The 25145-nt window shown below is 44.1% G+C and overlaps 2 protein-coding genes across 2 annotated transcripts; one reads left to right on the forward strand and one right to left on the reverse strand.

Moving 5' to 3' along the window:
- Positions 1-470: 470 nt before the first annotated feature.
- On the reverse strand, positions 471-15176 carry LOC307090214 (kinesin-like protein KIF20A). Its single transcript, XM_079756788.1, has 29 exons — positions 15081-15176; positions 14738-14840; positions 14498-14608; positions 13892-14011; positions 12798-12936; positions 12327-12511; positions 11518-11569; positions 11118-11311; positions 10937-11006; positions 10287-10398; positions 9953-10024; positions 9677-9823; positions 9386-9548; positions 8548-8826; positions 7647-7738; positions 7393-7501; positions 6615-6723; positions 5816-5961; positions 5620-5706; positions 5359-5535; positions 5024-5184; positions 4394-4674; positions 4240-4308; positions 3848-4128; positions 3002-3040; positions 2579-2620; positions 2186-2239; positions 1438-1495; positions 471-1227 (listed from the first exon to the last, which is right to left on the reverse strand). Exons 2-29 carry the CDS (start codon positions 14837-14839, stop codon positions 1079-1081), a joined length of 3600 nt encoding a protein of 1199 aa, XP_079612914.1. The 5' UTR covers position 14840; positions 15081-15176; the 3' UTR covers positions 471-1078.
- Positions 15177-15679: 503 nt separating this feature from the next.
- Positions 15680-21628, forward strand: rpp30 (ribonuclease P/MRP 30 subunit). Its single transcript, XM_079757417.1, has 12 exons — positions 15680-15857; positions 15984-16042; positions 16216-16272; positions 16417-16482; positions 19696-19767; positions 19868-19957; positions 20051-20167; positions 20554-20583; positions 20667-20704; positions 20969-21048; positions 21257-21322; positions 21460-21628. The coding sequence occupies exons 1-12, from the start codon at positions 15776-15778 to the stop codon at positions 21534-21536; spliced, it is 834 nt and encodes a 277-aa protein (XP_079613543.1). The 5' UTR covers positions 15680-15775; the 3' UTR covers positions 21537-21628.
- Positions 21629-25145: the final 3517 nt, after the last annotated feature.

Here is a 25145-nt window from a genome sequence, read left to right on the forward strand (position 1 = left end):
TCACATCGCACCTTTTTTTCCGTGGCCCTGTAGTTATTTTTCCACACCGCCAAATTATTTACCCTAATCTTTTTTCCACACTACATAAATCTTATTTTTTCCCCGGTATATGTAGGTCCCTTAAGGGTCTCCCTACTAACCTGGTTAATATCTGTGGTGGGTAGTTTCATTATAACCCGGTAATAGGGTAGCGGCGTATCACTGCTTGATCTCATTAAGTCCCGTCTCCGCAGATGTAATCCCGCTAAACCTGTCCCCGAGCTCTGCCATGTTGCTCAACGGATCAAGGTTGCTTATCAGTTAACCCACTACTCCACTCTACACACTAAACAGATCCCACACACACACACACAATTTTGAAAGCATGCAGCTAGCACATGCCCACTGTCATTGTTTGAAGTTTTCGATTGAAGATAAGGCATTTCTATCACAGATTAGGCAGTCAACGTTTTATTTTAGTGAACAAGGTGAACAATAGTGATAGTGAACAATACAAATAGTGAACAATACAAAAAGGTAAGATATTGTTTTGTCTAAACAATTGATATAATTGAAACAATTGAAATAATGATGAAAGAAACGGTGAAAGAAAACAGTGACGGCCCGCCAGTAGCGTCACAGCAGTCTCTTCATGTCACTGCGTTCTTTTCATGCTGATCCTTCCATAGTCTGCAAGAACAAAGTCACTTAATGCATTATAATAGCGGTAACATTATAATATAATGCTTCTATGATTGCTGTACCATAATAATAACTGACCCTAAAAGGTATCAAAATGCTTCTATGGTGATTTGTTCGAATAGTTGGCACGCAAAACACAACGCAACAATGTTGCCAACAGATATCATTATCTGCGTTTCTGCAAGCTATACAACGAGGTGTTATTACACCAAATGTACACTAGGGGGTTCAAACGCCTTGATTTGAGGTGCATATAAGCAACACGGCTCTGCAATGATTTGCGAAATGTGGTGAGGTTGCAATAATAGCATGTTATTATATTTAACCATTGTACTAATAGAAGCATGTTGAGGAGATTTATATATAATAATAGTACTACAACAGTGGCGTAGTAGAACTATAGTACAGAGTGCGGCGTGAGGGTGAGCAGGGGAGAGGAGATGTCTTTCTTGAAGAGTCTTTTCCGTCCTCGTTTTTGCTTTGTTTCCACGCCAACCTCCTCTTTCTCTCCCGAGCGATTGACCACCAGGTTCAGGATGCTCTTCGCTGCTCAGGGCAGAGGTTAAAGACCGACGTTAAAGATCAATCTCTCCTCAGAGCATGCACGCACGCACGCACGCACGCACGCACGCACACACACACACACACACACACACACACACACACACACACACACACACACACACACACACACACACACACACACACACACACACACACACACACACACACACACACACACACACAAACACAAACCTGTGCTGCTCAGGAGGGAGGGGGAGTTCAGAATCCTCTGGAGCGTTCCATCTGGCGCCTGCAGAAACAAAACACTCCATGTAGTATTACTGTAGTACCATAGTACTACTGTCTAATACCACCTAGTATTACTGTAGTACCATAGTACTACTGTCTAGTACCACCTAGTATTACTGTAGTTCCATAGTACTACTGTCTAATACTACCTAGTATTACTGTAGTAACATAGTACTACTGTCAAATACTACCTAGTATTACTGTAGTAACATAATACTATTGTCTAATACTACCTAGTATTACTGTAGTAACATATTACTGCTGTCTAATACTACCTAGTTTTACTGTAGTAACATAGTGCTACTGTCTAATACTACCTAGTATTATAATACTAGATAGTACAACTGTATAATACTAGATAGTACAACTGTAGTATTAGCATAGTAAAACTGTAAAATACTACAAAGTACATAGTATTAACATAGTACAACTGTATAACAGTAACTAGTAGTATCTAGTACAACAGTGGTACAACCTTATTACTAGTCGTACTAGAAAGTAGTTTCAGTACGTACTGTAGTATAGTGTCAGTATTGAGTGTAGTATTGTGTCAGTCTGTACTGTAGTATAGTGTCAGTATGGAGTGTAGTATTGTGTCATTCTGTACTGTAGTATAGTGTCAGTATGAGTGTAGTATTGCTGTGCGTTTCTACTGTAGTATCTTGTCAGTTGGTAAGGTAGTATTATTTACCTTCACTCCGTTTTCTCCATGTCTGTTTCTCTTCGTGTCATTTTCCTGCGGCTCCTTAAAACACAAACATACAATTATATAATTCACCAATGAATGGGGGGTGGTGGAGTGCTCATCCCTTCATAGAGAACAGAGCCCTCACCCCTTCATAGAGAACAGAGCCCTCATCCCTTCATAGAGAACAGAGCCCTCATCCCTTCATAGAGAACAGAGCCCTCATCCCTTCATAGAGAACAGAGCCCTCATCCCTTCATAGAGAACAGAGCCCTCATCCCTTCATAGAGAACAGAGCCCTCATCCCTTCATAGAGAACAGAGCCCTCATCCATCCCTTCAGAGAGCTCCTACTCCTCCATATAGCTCTCATACCCTCGGTAGACCCAGAGAGACCTACCTGAACCTTCCTCCTGCGTAGGTTTCTGGTGTTGGGATGAGCCTTGAAAAAAGAGAAGAGGATGAGTCGTCATGGTTACAACAACAAAACAACCACATTTCGTTAACACCAGAACACAACAATGAGAGACACCAACCACAAGGACACAAAAAAAGTACAAAATGTATGGGTGGTGAATAGAGCACTCATCACTTCACAGAGAACATAGCCATCATCCCCTCACAAAAAAAGAGCTCTCATCCATTCATAGAGCTCTCATCCCTTCTTCAAGAACATAGTTTTCATCCCTCCATATGGCCTGCATCCCTTCACAGAGATCTCATTCCTTCAAAGAGAACATAGCTTTCATCCCTTCAAATGGCCCTCATCCCTTCATATGGCTCTCATCCTTCAAAGATCATCCCAACATAGACAGAGACTCACCTCACTTTTCCTCTTGCGACAGCTTCTGGTGTTGGGATGCTTGAAAAGAGCAGAAGGGTGGCCATGGTTAAAATATCCAATCAAAACTATTAAACGCCGCAAACAACCACTCGCTGCCACAACACAAACCACAAAGCAATAACACCATGTGTGATGTGCGAGTAGGTTTGTAATACTAAATACAAAAAATGGGTTGTTTAATTTTGTAGAAATTTCTTTCTTTATGTTGAGTTGAAAGGGTTCTCACTAGGGATCGACCGATATGGATTTTTTAGGGCCGATACCGATATTTTTTCATCAGCCTTAGTCGATAACCGATACACCGATGCCGATTTTCTTGAGCCGATAATACCCTGGAAATCCAGAGTTCTCGGCGAGTCACTCTGGGAACGAGCAATATACTCGTGTATACTTGTGATGTATCAATATAGGCGGGCCAAAAGCGTTGCTGTTTTACCAACCGATACGGCAAGAGTCCTATCTATTGGTTAGCTCCACTGGTCTGGATACGTCACCCCTTGTATTCTTCTGATATTTTCAGATGCGTGCTTGGTGCGGCCCCTCGAGTTGGGCCATTTTCATTACTCGTTGCCAGACCCTACAGTTTCCTAGATGTGGGTCTGGATTTCCAGGCTAAGCCTCCCTCAATTAACATCATAAAAATGACACAATGATGATTACAAATGTTACAATATCTCAATTTAAAAAAAATGAACTGTTTATTGAACTGTCTGTAAATCATGCCGAAGAAAAAAAAAAAAAAAAGAAAAAAAAGAAAATGGCCGATACACGTAAAAAACGCAAATATCGGCCGGCCCGATAAATCGGTCGATCACGAGTTCTCACCTTCTGCTCCTTTTCGCTCCTCTGCAGCCTCTCCATCTCTCTCTTCACCGCCTCAAACTCGGCTCTGCTCCTCTCCTCCTCCTTCTTCTGGTGGAAACGCTGCAGTTCTTCCTTCAACTCCTCAACCACAGTTGCCTTCCTCTCCTCCACCGCCCTCCCCTCCCCCACCACCACCACCACCACCTCATCTTCCTCTCTCCTCACCACCTCATCTTCCTCTCTCCTCACGACCTCCTCCACTCCTCTGTCCTCCTCCTCGCTGCTCGTGTGAGAGTTTGGCTCTGCAGAGAGAAGGAATCAATCTCCATAGTCGTATGTTATATAATCATATATCATCTATTAACATGTGTAATTGTTTTCCAGTTATTTAGTAGTAGTTGGAAGTCAGTTACCTGAACTGCTTGTTTCCGTCTGGCTTTCTGTTAGCCTTTCCTGCAGAGAAGAGAGAGCCAGCCGCAACTCTGACACACACACACACACACACACACGTGTTAAGCGCAGATCAAAATCACACAGGATTCAACCACTTTAGGTTTATATTTTTACCTTCTTTCACTCCCTCATCTTGCGCTTTCCTCTCCTCATCTGCAAGCTCCTTCTCACTTAGTCTCTGTTGCAGAGCTGCACACTGGGTCTCACTTTCAGCGAGGCGCTCTTCCACAATGGTCCCCTTCGCGCAGCTCTCCTCAGAGGCCTTCAGCTGCACCGTGAGGCCCTCTGCTTGCTGCTGCAGGAGCCTTTTGTCTGTCTGCCAGGTTTGACGCAGATTGAGGGACTCCTCTCTCTGATTGGCTAGGTCGTCCCTGAGCTGGACACACTCCTTCTGACTGAGAGATGAGCGGTGGAGAAGAGAGGAAAGATAAGGAGAGGGAGAGAGGTGAAAGGGTTTAATTTGGTGTAGGGCAGAGGGAATTGTCTTTTGTTATTAAAAAACAATTGTGGGCAGCAATCGCTCAATTGGAAGATCTGTGGGAAAAGTTTGACTAGAGTTCCCTAAACACTCTGGCAATACAAGTCCAATGTGGCATTTTGATTTGGTACCCAGAATCTACCATTTGGTAAAGTGGAAAAATCCAATTTTGATTTAGTTTTAGTATATCGGTGCCTTTAGGGTTATGTACGGTTAGGGATACGAGTTAGTAGGGCTAAGGCGTAAGGGTAGGCACGGTGATGTACCTGCTGGTCAGTAAGTCTCTGAGATGGTCCATCTTCTTCTGTAGCTGGGCTATGTGCTGCCTCTTCTGGGCCGACTTCTCGACAGCATCCTGCCTCTCGTTCCTCATCTCCTCCACAGCCGCAGGGAAGACAGAAGCACCCTCCTCTTTTTCTTCACGCCTCTGTAAAGCAGACAGCCCTTTGTCACCCCTAGCCCTCACAGCTAGCCAGAACAGCTAGGCACCACAGCTAGCCACCACAGTGTGTAAGATGTAGTGGTAAAGTCACTAATGAACATTTTTATATTTTGTTACAGGCTGTGGGGCCAACAAGGTGAATTTGAAGCAGCCAGCTACCCGAGTCGTTCCCTGTCGCAAGGCATCCGCTTCCTGGGTGAGAAGGTCGATGCTCTGGCTCTTCTCTTCCAATTGGAGATCCAGGATTTGGAGGCGGCTCTTTGCATCTTCTAATAGCTTTGATAGGCTAGCTTCAGTGTCAGTCTTCTCCCTGATCTGGAGCTGTAACCTGGTGAGCTAAAACACAAAAGTAACATTAGGACATTTCAACTTAAACCTTATTAAAGGTTCCCTGAAAGATGACTAATAAAACATATATACCTGTGTGTCAGCCGTCTCCATGGAGACCTGCAGCTTGCTGATGGTGTCATCTTTCTGTTGACATGCCTCCATCAGATCGGACACCTTCTACACGCACGCACACACACACACATACGTATAAGTGTGCAGTAGTAGTACTCATAGTGAAACTACTTGCATACAAATAGTACTGGTAGCAGAAGAATAAGATGAGTACCTCCTGAGTCGCCTTCAGCTGATCATGGGAACTCTGCTGCTCCAATCGCAGCGCCTCCAGCTCATCAGGTGATCTCTGCTGGTCCAATCGCAGCGCCTCCAGCTGATCATGGGATCTCTGCTGGTCCAATCGCAGCATCTCAAGCTCTGCAGGCAGAACAACATGATTAAGGTTGTGATTGGTCAGATCAGCATCAGTCTCTAAAACCAATAGGTTCAAATCCCCCATTCTACCTTCATTGTGCTGGGCTCCACACTCAAGCCTCTTGTGCATTAGGAACACGTTATGAAACGAGGTCACATGTACTCATATACCAGTTGATATTATATAGATCGCCACACATACACACACAAACCTGAGACGGGGGGGGGGGGGGGGGGGGGGGGGGGGGGGGGGGGGTACCTGGAGAGTGAGAGATTGAGTGAGTGAGTCAGTGAGACAGGTGTGTTTGTGTATCTCTTGTCAGTGAGACAGGTGTGTGATTGTGTAACTAGCGTCAGTGAGACAGGTGTGTGTTTGTGTATCCAGAGTCAGTGAGACAGGGTGTGTGTGTGTGTGTGTGTGTTGTCAGTGGTAGAGGTGAGTGTTTGTGTACCTGTATTGTCAGTGGTAGAGGTGTGTGTTTGTGTATCTCGTGTCGGTGGGACAGGTGTGTGTGTGTGTGTGTTGTCAGTGGTAGAGGTGAGTGTTTGTGTACCTGTGTTGTCAGTGGTAGAGGTGTGTGTTTGTGTATCTCGTGTCGGTGGGACAGGTGTGTGTGTGTGTGTGTTGTCAGTGGTAGAGGTGAGTGTTTGTGTACCTGTGTTGTCAGTGAGACAGGTTTGTGCCTCCTCTGCAACACTCTTGATCTTCTGGAGGTCAGCAGCTATCATGGTCACCATCTGCTCCAGGGCGTCTTTCCCCTCCTCCTGTAAGGACACAAATTATACATCACACTCAATCCTTTAATATTCTAAACCTCCTATTACACATGATGACATCATATTTAACGTATAATAAAGACTGTGTTGCTATGAGGGCCATGGTGTGTCGCTCGGAGACAGAGTGTGTTGCTAGGTGAAAAGGTGTGTTGCTAGGAGACAGATATGTGCTGGGTTAGCTCAGTATAACCTTTTGAGCAGACAGACATAGGAGACCTTGTTAGTGGCAGACGGTTAGTCAGACAGACAGTACCTTACAACAGTACCTACAGATAAAGGCTGAGACAGACATGACGCAGCAAGCAGACAGCCAGAACCTCATTAGTAGCAGACAGACAGTACCTTATAACAGTACCTTAGTTACAGATGGGTTAGACAGATAGACAGACAGTTCCTCATTAGTAGCAGACAGACAGTACCTTATAACAGTACCTTAGTAACAGATAAAGGGTGAAACAGACATGAAGTAGCACACACACAGACAGACAGACAGTACCTCGTTAGCGACAGACAGACAGTACCTCATTAGTAGCAGACAGACAGTACCTTATAACAGTACCTTAGTAACAGATAAAGGGTGAGACAGACATGAAGTAGCACACACAGACAGTACAGACAGTACAGACAGTACAGACAGTACAGACAGACAGACAGTACCTCGCTAGGGGCAGACAAAGAGAAAGTCTTGTTGAAGAGGGTCTTCATGATTTCCATTCTTTTTTCTGCTCTATCCTCCAGAATCTCCCTCTCCCTCACCAGGCGCTCACTGTAGAATACAAACAAATGTCGCACTAGTAGTAGTATAGATACGAGCTGTAGAGTATAGAAGTGGTAAAATACATAGTAAAGTACAGTGACAATATAGTAGGTATATAGGAGTAGTAGTGGTTGTAGTATAGTAGGATAAGTACCTGTAGTCCTTCTCCATTTGTTCAAAGAGCTCCATGAACTCAGCACTGACCTCCTCCCTGATCTGCAGCTCTAGAGCCTCCCGCCAGCCGCCCTGGTACACATTAGACCAGGGGTTTTCAAAGTACGAGAGAGTGAGACCCCCCTCAGAGAACAAATTTCAGCTGAGCCCCCCCCCCAACAAAATGTTCTAAATCCCTGTGTTTTGAAAGCTCTTTTAATTATTTTACACATTTTAAAACATCTCTGATCATATTTTACACATTTTAAATATCTCTGATCATATTTTTGAAACATTTTAAAGATATTTTTGAAACATTTTAAACATATTTTTGAAACATTCCAATCATCTTTGTGCGTTTTTAATTACATTTCTTAACACATTTTAACATCTTTATCTAAGCATGTTTTTGCTTAACTTATTTTTTAAATACATTTGAACAGCTTCATCTGTAAACTGCCAGTTTAGCCTCCTTTTTAGCTCACCTCTCTTTAGTGGGAGCAATGAGTTTGCGTTTGACTTTGCGTCTTCGCGTTTTTTTCTGTTACTTTTTCTGGTTTATTTTTTCTCACGTCGCGCCCCTCCTGAGGAACTCTGGCGCCCCCCAGGGGAGGCGCTCCTCAGTTTGAAAACCACTGCATTAGATCATACATAACTAATAGGACCTATATATTATGCAAAACACACATGATCAGTTTATTTAAACATGTGGTACGCTAGGGGACTGTGAAGCCCGTGACAGATAGATTTGGCAGGTAAAAGAATATGTAGGGTGACATTTTGTAACAATTCCTCGGATGCTGGTCTATTTTTCCACCATGGCAGTTAAAAGGACAACCTTCTACAAGTCAATTTTTGGAACGAACAGATAGAGACAGACCGACAGGCAGACAGACACTCACCTCCTCGTTGCCTGCTTCGAGCACAGTCTCCTCATCCATACACTCCTCGTCCTCGTCCTCTTCCTCTTCAGTATCATCATCATCATCCTCATCCTCATCCTCATCATCATCATCAGCTTCCTCCACCACATCCTCTAGGCTCGTCTCCCAGGCAACCATGGAGCTCTGCCGTCCCCGTTTGATGGGACAATCAGCCTGGTCGATCATCATGGACAGCTCCCTGGCTGTCCTCTTGGGGGCCACAGGGGGCAGAACAGGCTGCGAGGTTAGCACCACCACCTACGGAGTGAGGGACAGAGAGAGAGATAGACATGGACAGACAGAAAGAGAGAGAGACAGAGAGACAAAGAGAGAGAGGGAGAGAGTGAGAGAGGGACAGAGACAGACACAGATATTAAGAGATAGTTAGCGAGCGAGGGACAGAGGGAAATAGAGAGAACGAGATAGATGGAGAGAGACGGAGAGAGTGAGATTTGTAAGGGCCCTGATACACACTCTGTGGAGTGCAGCGTTCTGTAGCCTGTGGTGTGTTGGGGGCCCTTCAGGCTCTGACGTACTTAAAACCGAATCGCCGCATTGGGCCACCACAGTTGCTCAGCCGAAGCAGCCCACACACCGCCCCAATACACAAATGCCTGTGATTGGTCAACGATACCACGTCAATGGTTGCGTTGCGCCACACAGCGGCTCGCGTCATTGAACACGCAGCACTTAAATCTAGAGTGAATACATTGTACCCCATCGATGTCGCGTTTCACAGCCTACTTGGCGGATGGAAAACGGCGGCCTTTAGGGCGGTGTTTCTGGATGAAATGGGCGCGGCGGGCGAGGGACGAACCTTCTGGGCCAGGGCGGAGAACTTGAGGACGTTGAGGGTCTCGTCGTACGCGGAGGGACACTGGCTGATGTTGACGATCATGCAAACGGCCCCGCGGCCGCACAGGAAGCCCTGCAGGAAGTGGGTGAGTTTGGACTCCCTGAAGGGCACGTGCTGTTGAATCCTAGAGGACAGATGGGAGGAGGCGGGAAACGAGTGGTTAGAGAAGCGGACACACAATGCTGACAAACATCTTGCGACCAAATAAGGGCAGAAATGGATTGGCAGGAGGTACACTGCGGCTCTACTGACCTGTGATGCTGGTTCAGCCTCATGGCGTTCAGACACTTGCCCAGAGTGAGCAGGGAGGTGTTGATGTTTCCCGCTTCTTTAAGACGCTCACCCTGGCTCTGAGTGCGAGTGCAACGCTCGGATCCGGCCAGGTCGCAGAGACACAGCCTGCAACACACACACTTCAGTACTGTCCTTACTGTAATATACAGCCTGCAACACTCAAACACACACACTTCAGTGCTGTGATTAGAGTGAGCCGTAGTAAGTCATTAGTGATCTATAAGAGAGACTTACTCGCTCACAGACTTCACTCTCATGAGTCCTGTCTTCTCCAAACGCAAGATCCTGATGGAGAACATACTGTGGCTGGAGACAAGGAGACAGACAGGTGGAGAGTGAGACAGACAGTCAGAAAGACAGGTACCTATTGGGGGAATTCTTCGATGAAAAACGCTTGCTCTGCAGCTAACGCTAGCTTTGCATCCAACGCAAGCCTTTCGACTAACGCTAGCCTTGCAGTTAGCATGGGGAAACGATGAGAGGCGTTTCTGCCCAAGTTTGTAGGAGTTGACAAGCCAGGCTTTGTCGTCTTTCAAAACATCCCTGCTGGCCTTGTATTGGTTGTTACCTGCGGCTAGACAGCTGGTTCAGTTTTGTAGCGAACAGGCTTTGGTTCTTCTTGCCGATCTTCATGATCCTGTAGGCCTCCTCTGCACTGTGGACCTGAACCCAGCGTAGATCTGCACACAACACACATACTATAAGAATACACATATATACACACACTCACTGCCAATACATATGCACAAGTGCACACTGTTGTACATAGTCCTTTGCTTGTATTTGTATTTTGCACGGAGAGAGTTTGCTGCTGAAACCCTGCGAATTTCCCCAGTGTGGGACTAATAAAGGATTATCTTTTCTTATCCTACACACTATAGATATACTACACTATCGTGTACTACTATATACTAGGATCTTGTAGATAGGCAGAGATAGTTTATGGGGGTGGGTGAGGAAGATTATGGGGGGGAGGGAGAACTAGATTATGGGGGCTGGGGTAAGGCAGGATATGGGGGTGGGGGAGAATATGGGCGTGAAGTGGATTATGGGGGTGGGGGTGAGGCACATTATGTAGTTGGGTGTTATGAGAGTGGGTGAGGTATATTATGGGGGTGGGGTGAGGTACATTATGTAGTGGTGGGGTTATGAGAGTGGCTGAGGTACATTATGGGGTGGGGTTGAGGTGGGTTGAGGTAGATGATGGGGGAGAGGTACCTTTGATGAAGGAGTTTCCCTTGACATCCTGAGCCAGACGTAGAAGATTTCTCTTCTGGGTTCGAGGCTCCTGCATCACGTGAACACGACACCCCATCATCACATGAGCATAATAACCACACCCACATCCCATGACCATAACACCCCTCATTCTGTGTGTGCGCGTGTGTGTGTGTGTTACCTGTGTTTCCAGTAAGTCATGTATATTTTCCCGGTAGATCTCACAGAAAGAAACCCAGACTGAGAACTCTGTTGCAGAGTCGATGCTGAGCTGGAAACTATCAGACTCTGTAGTACTGCTGTTAGCACTGATGTTAGCACTGATGTTAGCACTAGTATCAGCACTAGTGCTAGCACTGCTTATCCTGGAGTCACCTAACACACACACACACACACACACACACAGACACACATTAAATCAACTCAGAACAACACACAGGTGCAGGAATAGTTATGTATGGTAGTGATAAATAAATAAATAAATAAATAGCACAGTGGTAGTTACTCATAGTTATGCATTGTACTAATAATTAGTAGTAAAGGTTACTATTAGTAGTAATAGTTATATCTTGTTTTAATACCTTCTGAAGAACAGGTTGAACTCTGAGACAAGTTGGGCTTCTGACTGTCGCTCTAAAGAGAGAGAGAAAATATCCAGGAAGAAGGAATAATCAGTGGGTGGTATGAACGAATAATCAATTATTCGATGTGTGCCGACATTCACAAAGGCAGCCATGGATCATCGGCAAGAAATCACTTAATATCTTAAACGCAAAACAACAACCACCTGCTAAGTAGTTCCAGTCAAATTGTCTGTTCAGCCCCCAAAACAAGAGCTGGTAAATTGTGAAAAATGCATTAAACTGTAATCCGAAAACGCGGTTATATGCTATAGTCCTACAGTATCTGTGGTATAAAGGCTGAATCGCGATGGTCTACTTTCAACATAAAGAGTACGTATTTATAATTTGAAATTCGTCCCAGCCTTTATACCACAGATACTAAAGGGTCTATAGAATATAACTGCGTTGTCTGATTACAGTTTAATGTAACAGTAAGCTGACAACATCGCTAGTTAACACCGCAACTGCAAATTAACCGCACAGAGAGACCATGGCAACCGGTCAATCAAATTTTCTTACGGCGATAATTATGCACGCACATCCGCCGTGTTGATAAACAAATAATCCCCCTATAAATGAATGGTCTTCATTTATTTTCTCTGTCGTCCGTTATTTCTTGTTTATTTGAATTGGGAACAAAATGTTTACGGTCCAAATGTTAAAAATCGACTTTGACCCTCGGGAACGAATAATCGAATATTCTGACCCATCCCTAACCCACACACACAGAGACAGACAGAAAGACAGACAGACAGACAGACACACACCTGTTTGAACAGCTTCAGCAGCTGGTTCTTAAGTGTGGCTTCGTTGGTCTGTTGCAGGCGGGTTAGCTTAGTGACGTCTTTGCAGCGCTGAGGCTTCAGGCTGCAGTCAGCAGAGATATGGCCCTCTATAGACCTGAAGATGACAGACAGAGACCTGGGTAGGATCCCCCCATCATGCTCCGGACCTGAGGACATATACAATACTAGGTAAAGCTAGATGTACACATACTAGGTCAAGATTGACGCACACATACTTGGGAAAGATAGATGCACACATAATATATACATAGATAAACATGTACTAGACATATATAGACACACATACTAGATATATATAGATATACACAAACTAGTTGTACAGCTAAACACACACTAGATCTATAGCATATAGCCAGACAGGACATAGATTGGTGCTAACACAGAGTTAGTCTCTTGGTTCAGAGTGGTATAAGGTAGGTTATTGGTTCTGACCCAGGAAGGTGAAGGTCTTGCCGGCGTTGGTGACGCCGTAGGTAAAGACGACAGCGTCTCTTCCCTCCAGAACCCCTTGGACGAGCGGGTTCACCGTCCCCTCAAACACCTGTCTCTGGCTGCTGTCTGGACCCAGCACCTACAGGGCATGTACCAGTTAGTACTGGTACTACTGGCGTGCATACCAGACCGATTCTACACCCAGTAACAGCTTTTGACGTCACACACATAAAAACCAATGGCGGCCTCTGTTGGTACCATCTATAAAAACAAATAAAATCGGTTGCTAGGACATGTTTTATGGTATGAACGTCCATAGTAGTAGCATTTTTGCACGCGCATCGGATAACTTTGTTTTTCAAGATAATTGATTGGTCAGTAGGAGGTGCTTTTACGCAACTGCGCCAGGCCGGGTAAGGTTGGCAGCATACGTCACCATGGTGATACAGCAATGCTAAAACAGAGATACTTTCGTGTCACAGCATACCCTGGCTTTGAGTGCAACATACTTGGAATATTCCTGGAACGCTACAAAGTCATGAGTCGTGACTTTAAGTCGTAACTTACGGGCTGAAAAGTGTCCCTGGAACGTAGCATAATACTAGCTAGACCTAAAGAACATATGCTAGTAAGAACTAGGCTAATACTAGGAACTAGTGACTACAATTTCTAACTACATCACTTTACTTTATTATAATTACTACGCGCATGTAGTACTATGTTAGTGCTTTTGGTCTGCTAGCCGTCCTGTTTCCCAGTATGTTGCCTTTGGATTTACTATAGTTAAACATACTGATACTAGCACTATATTAATAAATACACTTTTTGATACCATCTTGTACAGTGTATACTTGGTTCTTGGTTTATTTGACTGGGACCGTGCAAGTAAAAACATTTTGAAAATGTGTCAGACTAATCCGGGAATGCTTGTTTACATCTGCATGCCCTGAGGTCATACATGATATCAAAGAAAAGGAAACATTAAGGGGAAGACAAAGGATAAAATATATTATAAAGAGATATAAATGCAATGCTTGTTCTCATAGACACCAGTACACACTGTTCTCTGTAAATAGATAGACACATATTCTCACCTTGGTGAAGTTGAACTTCTGCACAGTTTTTGGGAGGTTCTTTTCGCTGTGCCAACTAGACTGACAGAATGAAGGAGCCTTCAACACCACCGTTTCCTCCCCCTCCAGAGACACACAGTCCTGAGGAAAGACACAGTCTGCTTAATGCACTTACACACTCACACACATTCGAACACTAGTGCCGACTACACACACTCCAATACTACACACTCATAATATACAACTATACACAGCCCTATACTGATGTCTACACACCTATGTCTACACAACTACGCACACCCCAATACTACTGATAAAACAACTACAAGACTACTATACTATCACACACTCATATACCACCGACTACACACACTGACGATAAAAATACACATGCAACTATGCAATCACACACTCATATAAAACTGAATACACACATCGACAATACTAAAGACACTCTTATACTGGTATCAAGGTCATAGGAAGTCGGAAGGTTTGTAAATAGGTGTCAATGCTATAGGAAGCATTAAAAAATCTTTACAAGGTAATGGGAAACATCCTAAGTGTGTGTGTGTGTGTGTGTGTGTGTGTGTGTGTGTGTGTGTGTGTGTGTGTGTGTGTGTGTGTTACCTGTGGCACGTCCTGGATGATCTCCCTTGAGGTGATGGGTCTGATCCTAAGATAGACCTGAAGGTTCTCCTTCTGGACGTTCACCTTCAGCTGCTTAATATTTGTTTTATGCTGTTATTTTATGGAGAGATTAACATCATCATTAAATGATGACAAATTATTAACGGTTAATCAAACCTGTTTTGAAGACAACATTAATGATAATACATTATTATAATAATGCATTATTCGTAATCAAACCGGGGTTGGTGAGGAGTAGTCCTGGAATAGATCTTTGCGGATATCGTCTACCTTCAGAGGACCCTCTCTATCGGGCTTCGCAGCCAAGCAGCTCTCCATCATTCTGGTTTTAAGATCATCATAATATTCATAACGTCATAATCAACAGTGTAACACAGTTGCACGAGAACGACAACAGTAGTACAGTAAACGACAACATCAGTGGCTCAACTAGCGGCTAAACCCGTGCTAACTAAAGTTACTGCAGAGACACATTTCCAACCTACATTACTGTAAGCACTGGCAGTGGGTATTTCAGGTGGTCTTATACAATACTAATATATCATACGGTAACTATACCTACTTAATGGCAGTAACTTTGACTTAATCTTGTCGAGATCTTTCAAAGCAATACATTAAGAAAAGCTTGTTGTTCGGTTGGCCGCGGGGTCATTTTAAACATGAAACAGCGGACCAATCACCGGACTGAATACACCCACATCCACGCCCACTTCTCGAAGCAACACTCGCGAGAAGAAGACACTATTTTTACAAATACCCTGGTTATATTGGTTTAAAATGAACGGGAACAGTGAATTAATAATATCCTCAGCGTATTAATATGAACTATTAAAGCAGTCAATTATAGCTTTAGTACAGTCATATATAATCGTATCGTTAATGAATGAGCGTTTCATTGTGTTACGATGACACCCAGTGGACACTCAGATACACTGCGGCTGCATATAAAAAGCAGAGTTGAGGTATATGACAAGTTACATTTTATGTCTAATGAATAAATATGTATCAATTATCAATCTATATTTATTAACAATGAGTGTTTGTTCCTGGAAGGCAAAACCAAGGAATATGTATCGACTATAAACGGAAACGGAAATAAGTCTGTCTTGGTACAACTACATTTCCCGTCAGACGTTTCGGCCCCAGTAGCCCCACATGTTGACAGAAACCTTCCCTATCAGACATCCAATACCTCAAACATAACATTTATTCTGCATGTAGGTAATGTTAAACCTTTCATCTTAGACCTCAACCATCATGTCTTTGTTCATGGACCTCAACCTTCCCTTCACTGCGGACAAGAAGAGACTCAAGACCCTCCTGGAGACAGCTGCACACCGTAACTACTCTACTACGAATAATGATGTTACTTAATTTAACCTGTGATCTTTATTTTTTAGCGTCTTAAACTCCCTTGGACTATTTATCACTGGGTAATTGTATTGTATTTCTTTCTTTGCGTCAGTTGGCTTCTCCACGGTCGCCATCAACTATGTGCATGAGGCGCAGAGCAAGGGCAAAAAGGTTTGATTCAGCATCACCAACAATGACCAGACCAGCACTAACATAACTTCACGAACACCACCTGCAGCACCACTATCGCCACCACCACCCCTATCAACACCAACCCTGCCATAATCAACACCAACGTCATGATCACCTCCATCCACCTGACCCGACACTCTGTTAACTTCCAGGAGATTCCCAGACCGACGCCGCTTGACCAACTAGTAGACGAGCTTCCAATAGTCCAGGTAAGAGGGTTAGGGTTGGTTAGAATACTGCGTTAGTAAGGCAGGAATGTCTAAGAACGATGGTTGTTTATAGGACTATAAATAAGATAATAATAAAAAATGTTATTGAATCTCTCTCTCTCTCTCTCTCTCTCTCTCTCTCAGGGGAAATCTCGGCCTATCAAAATTCTCAACAGACTGACCATCTTGGTATCAGATTCCAATCACTTTGTAAGTTTATTTACTCATTATTAATATGAATAATATTTACTTGATAGGGTGTGTGCTGTATACAGATGTGAGCCAGAGGGTTTTGATCTAGAGTACTAAAAGGGCTCCGGTGTAAAAGGATGTGATCTTGAGAGGTGCGATCTAGATGGGTGAGATAGAGGTTGTGTTCTAGAGCAGTGGTTCCCAAACTGTGTGCCGCGGCACACTGGTGTGCCGTGAGGCAGGTCCAAATGTGCCGTGGGATTTTGTGACAACCAACCTGCAATATAGTATACAACTAGACAAAAATAATTATTTTAATTTACTATATACTACTTTGAATGCACTCATTCCATAATACAGAGGCAAACTCTTTATCTAAAAACTATTTAAAAAATCCTCAAAGAGGATCCCACATTTCGCTGTTCGTGCAGTTGCGCAGGTGGGAATTTAATTTAGACTGTGACACATCAAAGGCAGTAGGTCAACACAACATTAAAACATAAACAAGAGGGAAAATGGAGCGCTTTCTCGTGCGGAGCAAACCACCAACCACCAGTGCAGAGACTGCCGAGTCTGACAACCCACCGAAAGAAAAGAGGAAAAAAACTGTCAGCCGACAGTATCATGAAAGTTACCTGTCTTATGGCTTCAGTTGGACCGGGGATGTCAACATTCCTCAGCCGGAGTGCGTCCTCTGTCGGGAGCAGTTAGCTAATGCTAATGTGGTTCCAAGCAAGCTGAAGAGGCACTTGGAAACCAAACATCCCTTCCACGCTGAGAGAAACCTGGCCTATTTCAAAAGAGCGCGGGATCTGAACCAGAGGCAGCAAGACCGTTTGTTGGATTGTGTGAAAGTGTCTGAAAAGGCAATGGAGGCTAGTTACATGCTAGCGGAGCTTATTGCAAAGCAAAAGAAGCCTCACACAATAGCGGAGACACTCATCCTGCCTGCTTGCAAAATAATTGCAGGTGTCATGCTGGGTCCAGATGCCGCAAATGAGCTATCCAAGGTGCCGGCATCTGATAACACAATCAAAAAAAAGAATAGATGACATGTCAGAAGACATTGAACAACATTTAACAGAGAAACTGCAGGCGAGTGGCAGATTTTCTCTTCAAATAGATGAATCGACCGACATAAGTGGGGCTGCCCAGCTCCTGGCAAACGTCAGGTATGTTGACGGTGACTCTATTAAAGAGACTTTTTTCTTCTGTAAAGAAATGGCAAGCCATACAACGGGAGAAAAAATATTCAAGGTAACTGATAACTACTTAAAAGAAAACAATCTGTGCTGGAGTATGTGCGTCAGTCTGTGCACGGATGGTGCGGCATGCATGACGGGGAGAGTGAGAGGCTTTATTGCAAAGGTAAAAGCACAAAATCCACAGATAGTGACCAACCACTGCATTTTGCATCGAGAGGCATTAGTTGCCCAAACCATGCCCCCGGAGTTGACTGAGGTGCTGAATCAGGCTGTGCAGATGGTGAATTACATCAAATCAAGGCCCCTGAAATCTCACCTTTTCTCCCAGCTGTGCGCTGAGATGGGAGCCGACCACCAAAGCCTGATCCTCCACACAGAGGTACGATGGTTGCCTCGGGGGAAAGTCTTATCCCGTTTTTACGAGCATCAGGTAGAGCTTTTGGAATTTTCACGTGAACACGCTGTCCCACATAAGGACAGGCTCGCGGATGAGAGCTGGTGCGCCAGGCTGGCTTACCTTGCAGACATATTTGGGCCTCTCAACGAGTTAAACGCAAAGCTTCAGGGCAGGAATGAAAACATTTTATCATCCACAGACAAGATTCGGGGCTTTATGGGCAAACTGACCCTGTGGCGCGAGGCTTTGGAACAGGGCTCCATGAACATGTTCCCGCTGGCATCAGCTGTGCCACAGGCAGCCAGTGAGCGCGCTATATATGCCGAACACCTTCAGACCTTAAAAGAGAGGTTTGAGCGCTATTTTCCACGTGTGGCGGACATCGAGGACAATGACTGGATCCGAGACCCATTCAACCAGGAGTCCGAGTCCTCAACCGAGAAGCTCACTATGAAGGAGAGAGAGGAGAGCGCAGAGCTCCGTGCGGACCGCACGCTGAAACTGAAATTTAGTGAGCTCACACTCGATCAGTTTTGGTTGGTTTGTGCATCAGAATATCCAACCATCTCCCACCACGCTATCGACCAACTTCTTCATTTCCCCACCACCTACCTGTGTGAGTTGGCGTTCTCCACTCTTGTTTACATGAAGAACAAGACCAGGTCACGGCTCTCTGTTGAGCAGGACTTGCGAGTGGCCCTCTCCTCCGTGCCACCAAGGATTAAAAAAATCTGTGCGCCCCGACAGGCACATGTGTCCCACTGATTTGTTAGTAGGCAGAATATTTACAAAAAAAGCCTGATTCTAAATGTTACAGTTACAATTTGTGGGTCAGATTCAGGACCATGCAGCTTTCTCATGGACAGTTCTCTGCTGAATTTCTGTTTCCTTTGCCTCACCTGTCTGGTTGAAATGGGTGTGTTTGATTAAGCCCAATTTGATAAAGTTTAAATATTTTTGTGAAGTATTTTGTTTATAAATATTTCATGAGTAGAATAGTTGTCTTTGTCACATCTTATTTGGCATTAGTAAATAATTATAAACTTAACAGATAAACAGATGATATTAGTGATAACACGTGTTATAAGGCTATTTTGCACAATAGGTGTGCCTTGAAATTTTTATTTGTCCTTTGGTGTGCCTTGGGCACAAAAAGTTTGGGAACCACTGTTCTAGAGGGATGTGGTCTAGTGATCTACAGGCATTTATATGTAGAGGGATGTGATCTAAATTTCATGGGGATCTGACCCAGATGGATTTTATCTAGGTCTAGGGGGACGAACCTAGAGGAGTAGTCCCAATGCACAGCCACCATTGAATGTTGTACGTCCTGGCACTTGTACATTGCACTTATTCAAGGTACTTAATTGTGTAGCATCTACAGTAGCTGCTATCGCTGCTTTACACGGGGAATGGGTTAGCCTAGCGATTGTAATACTTGCACTTGGTTCTATGAACATCTTTACTGTACCGACAGCGATATATTGTTGAACTTCTTATGACAAATGTACTTATTGTAACAATTGCACTTATTGTAAGTCGCTTTGGATAAAAGCGTCTGCTAAATGCCCTAAATGTAAATGTAAATGAGTATGTGATCTGTGGTGTGTGTTTGTCCGGTCTCCTCAGCGACAAAATGCAGCTGAGTATAAAGCTTACGACATCCTGGCTGTTCATCCAACCACAGAAAAACTTTTCCATGTAAGCCAGCAACACACGCGCACACGTCCAACACATTAATGCTCAAACGTAATATGTATATCAACTGCGTGTGTGTGTGTGTGTGTGTGTGTGTGTGTAGGCGGCATGCATGACGTTTGATGTAGACATCATCTGCATCACTATGACAGAGCGGCTTCCCTTCTTCTTCAAAAGGGCACCTATAAACGCGGTGAGTCTTCATCACCATACCTAAGCACCCAGCAATATCATCATTCATACGACTCCTGTGGAGGAATGATTGTGTGTGTGCGTGTGTGTGCAGGCCAGAGAGAGAGGGGTGATGTTTGAGGTGTGCTACGCTGCAGCTATCAGAGACTCCACCACGAGGCGCTACACCCTTACCAACGGCCTGGCCCTGGTGGAGCGCAACAGCGGAAAGGTCAGTCAGTCTGTCTGTCTTCACAAGCTGTCTCTCTGTATCATGGCGGACGGATTGCATTTAAAGATGCTGTTTGTTATATTCGTTATACGCCCTCAGAAGTAGAGCATCTGTGATTGACAGGCAAGAGGGATTCTCCAAAACTATCCCGGAAAAGTAAATAAAATCTGGATGGTCTCATTCAGAGGCAAGCGCAGTCAATAGGGATATTCTTAAAGTGAATTCTCACTCACTCACTCACTCACTCACTCTCTAATAACTGACCGGTGGCTAGGCCATTTCTAACAAATCAAACTAAAATAATCGCTCTTGAATGTTACCTATGTATATCAGTTTTAATAATGTAAAGTATATGTTGTTTAATAAAGTTATACTTTTTCCTCCAGAATGTCATCATCTCCAGCGGGACGGACAAGGTTAGTTTTAATAAAACATCTTAAAGAATCAAACGTTGTCTAAATTTCTTTCGTTAACGCTTTTATTTCTTTTGTTGTGACAGGCTTTAGAGCTGAGAGGACCTTATGACATTGCCAACCTGTATCCTTCATCCATTGCACATGTATATCTTTATATAACACCTGTTTTGTAGTGGTGATATGGTTATATTACAGATGTATAGACGTATCTATGTATTAAATGTATAATCTTAAGTGTTTAGGGGACTACAGCGGGAAATGAGCCAAATGGGCTAAAGCTGCTCCTGTTACTGTAGAGTAAATCAAAAGGGACTGTCCACAAAACTAAACAAATAATCTAAAGTATTGATATGTTAAGTATATCATCTTTAACGTGAGCATTCAGAGCTCAGTTGTTTGGTATGTCGGAGGTGGAGGCAAAGGACGGGGTGTCTTCAAACTGTCGCTCGGTTCTGATGCACGCAGGTACAGTACCTTTACAACACAACTGCATCTGGCATCACCGCGAATAACACTATGAGAGCCAGTATTACTACTACTTATGATAACATGACGTACATAATATTGATGACAGATAAAAGATCAACTGATCTGATGTGAATGTCAACATTAGTTCAGCCTAATCCGGTGATCTGGTATATCTTTCTGTGTCTGTCTACATTTCTGTCTTCAGAAACGAGGAAAACAGCTTGTGGAATCATCTACACAGTGAAAACACCTAAAGACACGCAACCAAAAGGTAGGCGAACCAAATCTATCTTAGCAGCACTCTGGTCTAACCTCTCTGTAGGACTCTGGACTAACTCTTTCTCTGTAGGGCTCATTTCCAACTTTCTGCTTGAGGATCAAACTTATTTGTCTTGTTTTATTTTACAGAGTCCGACACAGATACCGTCTCCATGGTAACAGATGAGCCTCCTTCAGCGAAAAAACAAAAAACCTCTGCTAGTTAATTGCTAGTGCTGTGCGTATCGGTGCCCATTTTGTTTTCTGTCGAATGTGCTAACACATCAGATTTTTTTTGTTTCATATCCTGCTTTTTTCCACCTTTTGTCTGAACAGCTCCATCTGAAAGAGACAAGCTGTCAATTTGACTTTAACAAGACATCATTGTTAATACGTAATAAATAAATACTCTATTGACTTTGAGTTGTTGGTTTATATGTGGTAGAGGGACTACAGATATGTATATATATGTGTATATATATATATATGTATGTATGTATATATATATATGTATATATATATGTATATATGTATATATATATGTATGTGTATGTATGTATGTATATATATGTATATATATGTATATATGTATATATATATGTATGTGTATGTATATATGTGTATATGTGTATATATGTATGTGTATATATGTATGTATATATGTATATGTATATATATATGTGTGTATATATATATATATATATATATATGTGTATATATATATATGTATATATATATATATATATATATATATGTATATGTGTATATATATATGTATATGTGTATATATATATATATCACTGGACTGTAAAGTATTACCTTCTGTAAAGCAAAAGATGTACCAATTTATTTTAATTTTACACACTGAATTAATCATTGCAGTACACCGGGTGACCACAGCGTGTCACTGTGGGCTGCCAAGGAGCTGTAAAATTACTCACCCCGAAATAATAATCAGTCTTTGTTGAAGACTTATAGGACTATTTACCAAGAATTATTTTGTTTCACTAAGATTGAGGTGAACAATCTTAAATCATTCTAGATTCGGAAAAATTCTAAACTATACTAACATTTTAGGGTATACTATTCTAATGGTTGGATGCATTTTTACTTATATCAGACTTTGAGTTTCAGATTTGTTTCTATTCAACTGGATGTATTTGGATCAAAATGTTACCTTTAAGTCGACTCTTTGGAATTCTGTTGGATCGCCTCACTATAACACGGAACATTTAAATCAGTTAGTAATAATGTGTTTTCCCTTGTTTTTGTGTGGCTTTTTGTGTGGTCTACGATGAACCTCCAGGGAGTTTGGGGTTTTGAAGTGACTGGAGTTCAGCTGTGCTCTGAGGTGAAAGTCAATGACGGAGCTGTGCTCTGTTGTGGAAGTCCATGACAGAGCTGTGCTCTCAGGTGGAGCTCTGCGGTGGAGCTCTATGATAGCGCTGTGCTCTGTGGTGGAGCTCTGCGGTGGAGCTCTATGACGGAGCTGTGCTCTGTGGTGGAGCTCTGTGGTGGAGCTGTGCTCTGAGGTTGAGCTCTGCGGTGGGGCTCTATGATAGAGCTGTGCTCTGAGGTGGAGCTCTGCGGTGGAGCTCTCTGATGGAGCTGTGCTCTGAGGTGGAGCTCTATGATGGAGTTGAGCTCTGCGGTGGAGCTCTATGATGGAGCTGTGCTCTGAGGTTGAGCTCTGCGGTGGGGTTCTATGATGGAGCTCTATGATGGAGCTGTGCTCTGTGGTGGAGCTCTGCGGTGGGGCTCTATGATAGGGCTGTGCTCTGCGGTGGAGCTCTATGATGGAGCTGTGCTCTGAAGTTGAGCTCTGCGGTGGAGCTCTATGATGGAGCTCTGCTCTGAGGTTGAGCTCTGCGGTGGGGTTCTATGATGGAGCTCTATGATGGAGCTGTGCTCTGTGGTGGGGCTCTATGATGTAGCTGTGCTCTGTGGTGGAGCTCTATGATGGAGCTGTGCTCTGAGGTTGAGCTCTGCGGTGGGGCTCTATGATGGAGCTGTGCTCTGCGGTGGAGCTCTGCGGTGGGGCTCTATGATGGAGCTGTGCTCTGCGGTGGAGCTCTGAGGTGGAGCTCTATGATGGAGCTGTGCTCTGATGGAGCTCTGAGGTGGGTTCTGAGACAAAGAGACAAAGAGAAGAAACCTTATTATGTAGATAAGTGTTGGGTTGAGATTAGTGAAGTTATTATAGTGTTTGGTTATTATTAAACACAATGCAGAGCCAGACGTACATCTGGATAAAACCAAAACACGTTTTAGTATTCAGGAAGCAGTTATCCTCATGAATGCAGAGTTGGAGTGAACACCCGTAGAATCTGGAGGAGAAGTCTTCACTGCTGCAGTGCTTGGTGATTAAAAATAGGCTGAAGTAAAAGATTTACTTCTCTTTCTCTCTATCTTTCACCCACACACACACACAGACACACACAACCACTCTTTACCTCACACACACAGCCTCTCTCTTCCTCGTTCTACTTATTTTCTTTCTACCTCTCTTTGTTTACCTCTCTCCATACTCTCTCCATTATACGAGAGAATCATATTTACAGACAGACGGACAGAGCATGAACGACAAAAAGAAAAAAGGACAGAATCAGACGGAAAAAGAGAGGGATGGAAGGAGAGAGAGAGAGAGGGAGGGCGAGCAGAAAGAGTCAATCATTCTGTGTTCTCCAGAGGCTGGTAAACGAGTGGAAAACGATTTGACCACCGCAGCTCAAAGGAAACACAGAAGGCGGGGGAGGGAAGAAGGGAGTGAATTAGGGAGGGGGGGAGTGAAGGAACGAGGAGTGAGTGAAGGACGGTGGGGGGAGGGAAGGAGAGGGGGTGGAGGAGGGAGGGAGAGAGGGAGTTAAGGAAGGAGGGAGGAAGTAGTGAAGATGGAAGAAGGGTTTGATGAAAGGAGGGAGGGGTGAGTGAGGGAGGAAGAGAGAGGGGGGAGTGAAGGAGAGGGAGGGAGAGAGGGGGGAGTGAAGGAGGGAGAGAGGGGGGAGAGAGGGGGAGTGAAGGAGGGAGGGGGGAGTGAAGGAGAGGGGGGGAGTGAAGAAGGGAGAGAGGGAGGGAGAGAGGGGGGAGTGAAGGAGGGAGAGAGAGAGGGAGGGAGAGAGGGGGGAGTGAAGGAGGGAGAGAGAGAGAGAGGGAGGGAGAGAGGGGGGAGTGAAGGAGGGAGAGAGGGAGGGAGAGAGGGGGGAGTGAAGAAGGGAGAGAGGGAGGATATAAGAAAGGAGAGAGGGGGGAGTGAAGGAGGGGTGAGGGAGGGAGGGAGGGGAGAGTAAAGGAGGGGTGAGGGAGGGAGGGTTGAGTGAAGGTCACTAAAGTGCCAAACGCTGTTTCAGAAGAACTCAGCTCCCCAAGGCTCACACCCGTTCTCCCCTGACCTCCTAAATCTCATCCATCTATCCATCATCCCCCATCCAACATCTCCCCATCCATCCCCCATCCAACATCTCTCCGTCCATCCCCCATCTATCATCTCTCCATCCAGCCGTCCATCAATCCATCATCCATCCAGTGTACCTGTGTCATCCTTCAGCTCTCTACCTCTACCTGTAGCTTAACGGACAATCCCAGTCTGGGTGATTAAATCACTGTAAGGCCTCCCCTGGCTTTACTTAAACATCAGTTTCCAATATCATTTGTAAAAATGTCTTTGTTGTGCCAACTCTGTCTGTGATCGCGCCTGCGACAGACTTAAACAATAGTAGTAGCACTCTTACGGCAATAAGACATTGAGGGATTTACGACAATTCACTGGTTTTCTTTCTCCATAAACGCCATACTGAGTGAATCATGTATTGCTTCCAAAAAAGAAAGGGCTATACATA

The sequence above is a fragment of the Pollachius pollachius genome (genome assembly GCF_949987615.1).
Source record: "Pollachius pollachius genome assembly, chromosome: 19".
Taxonomy (NCBI): domain Eukaryota; kingdom Metazoa; phylum Chordata; class Actinopteri; order Gadiformes; family Gadidae; genus Pollachius; species Pollachius pollachius.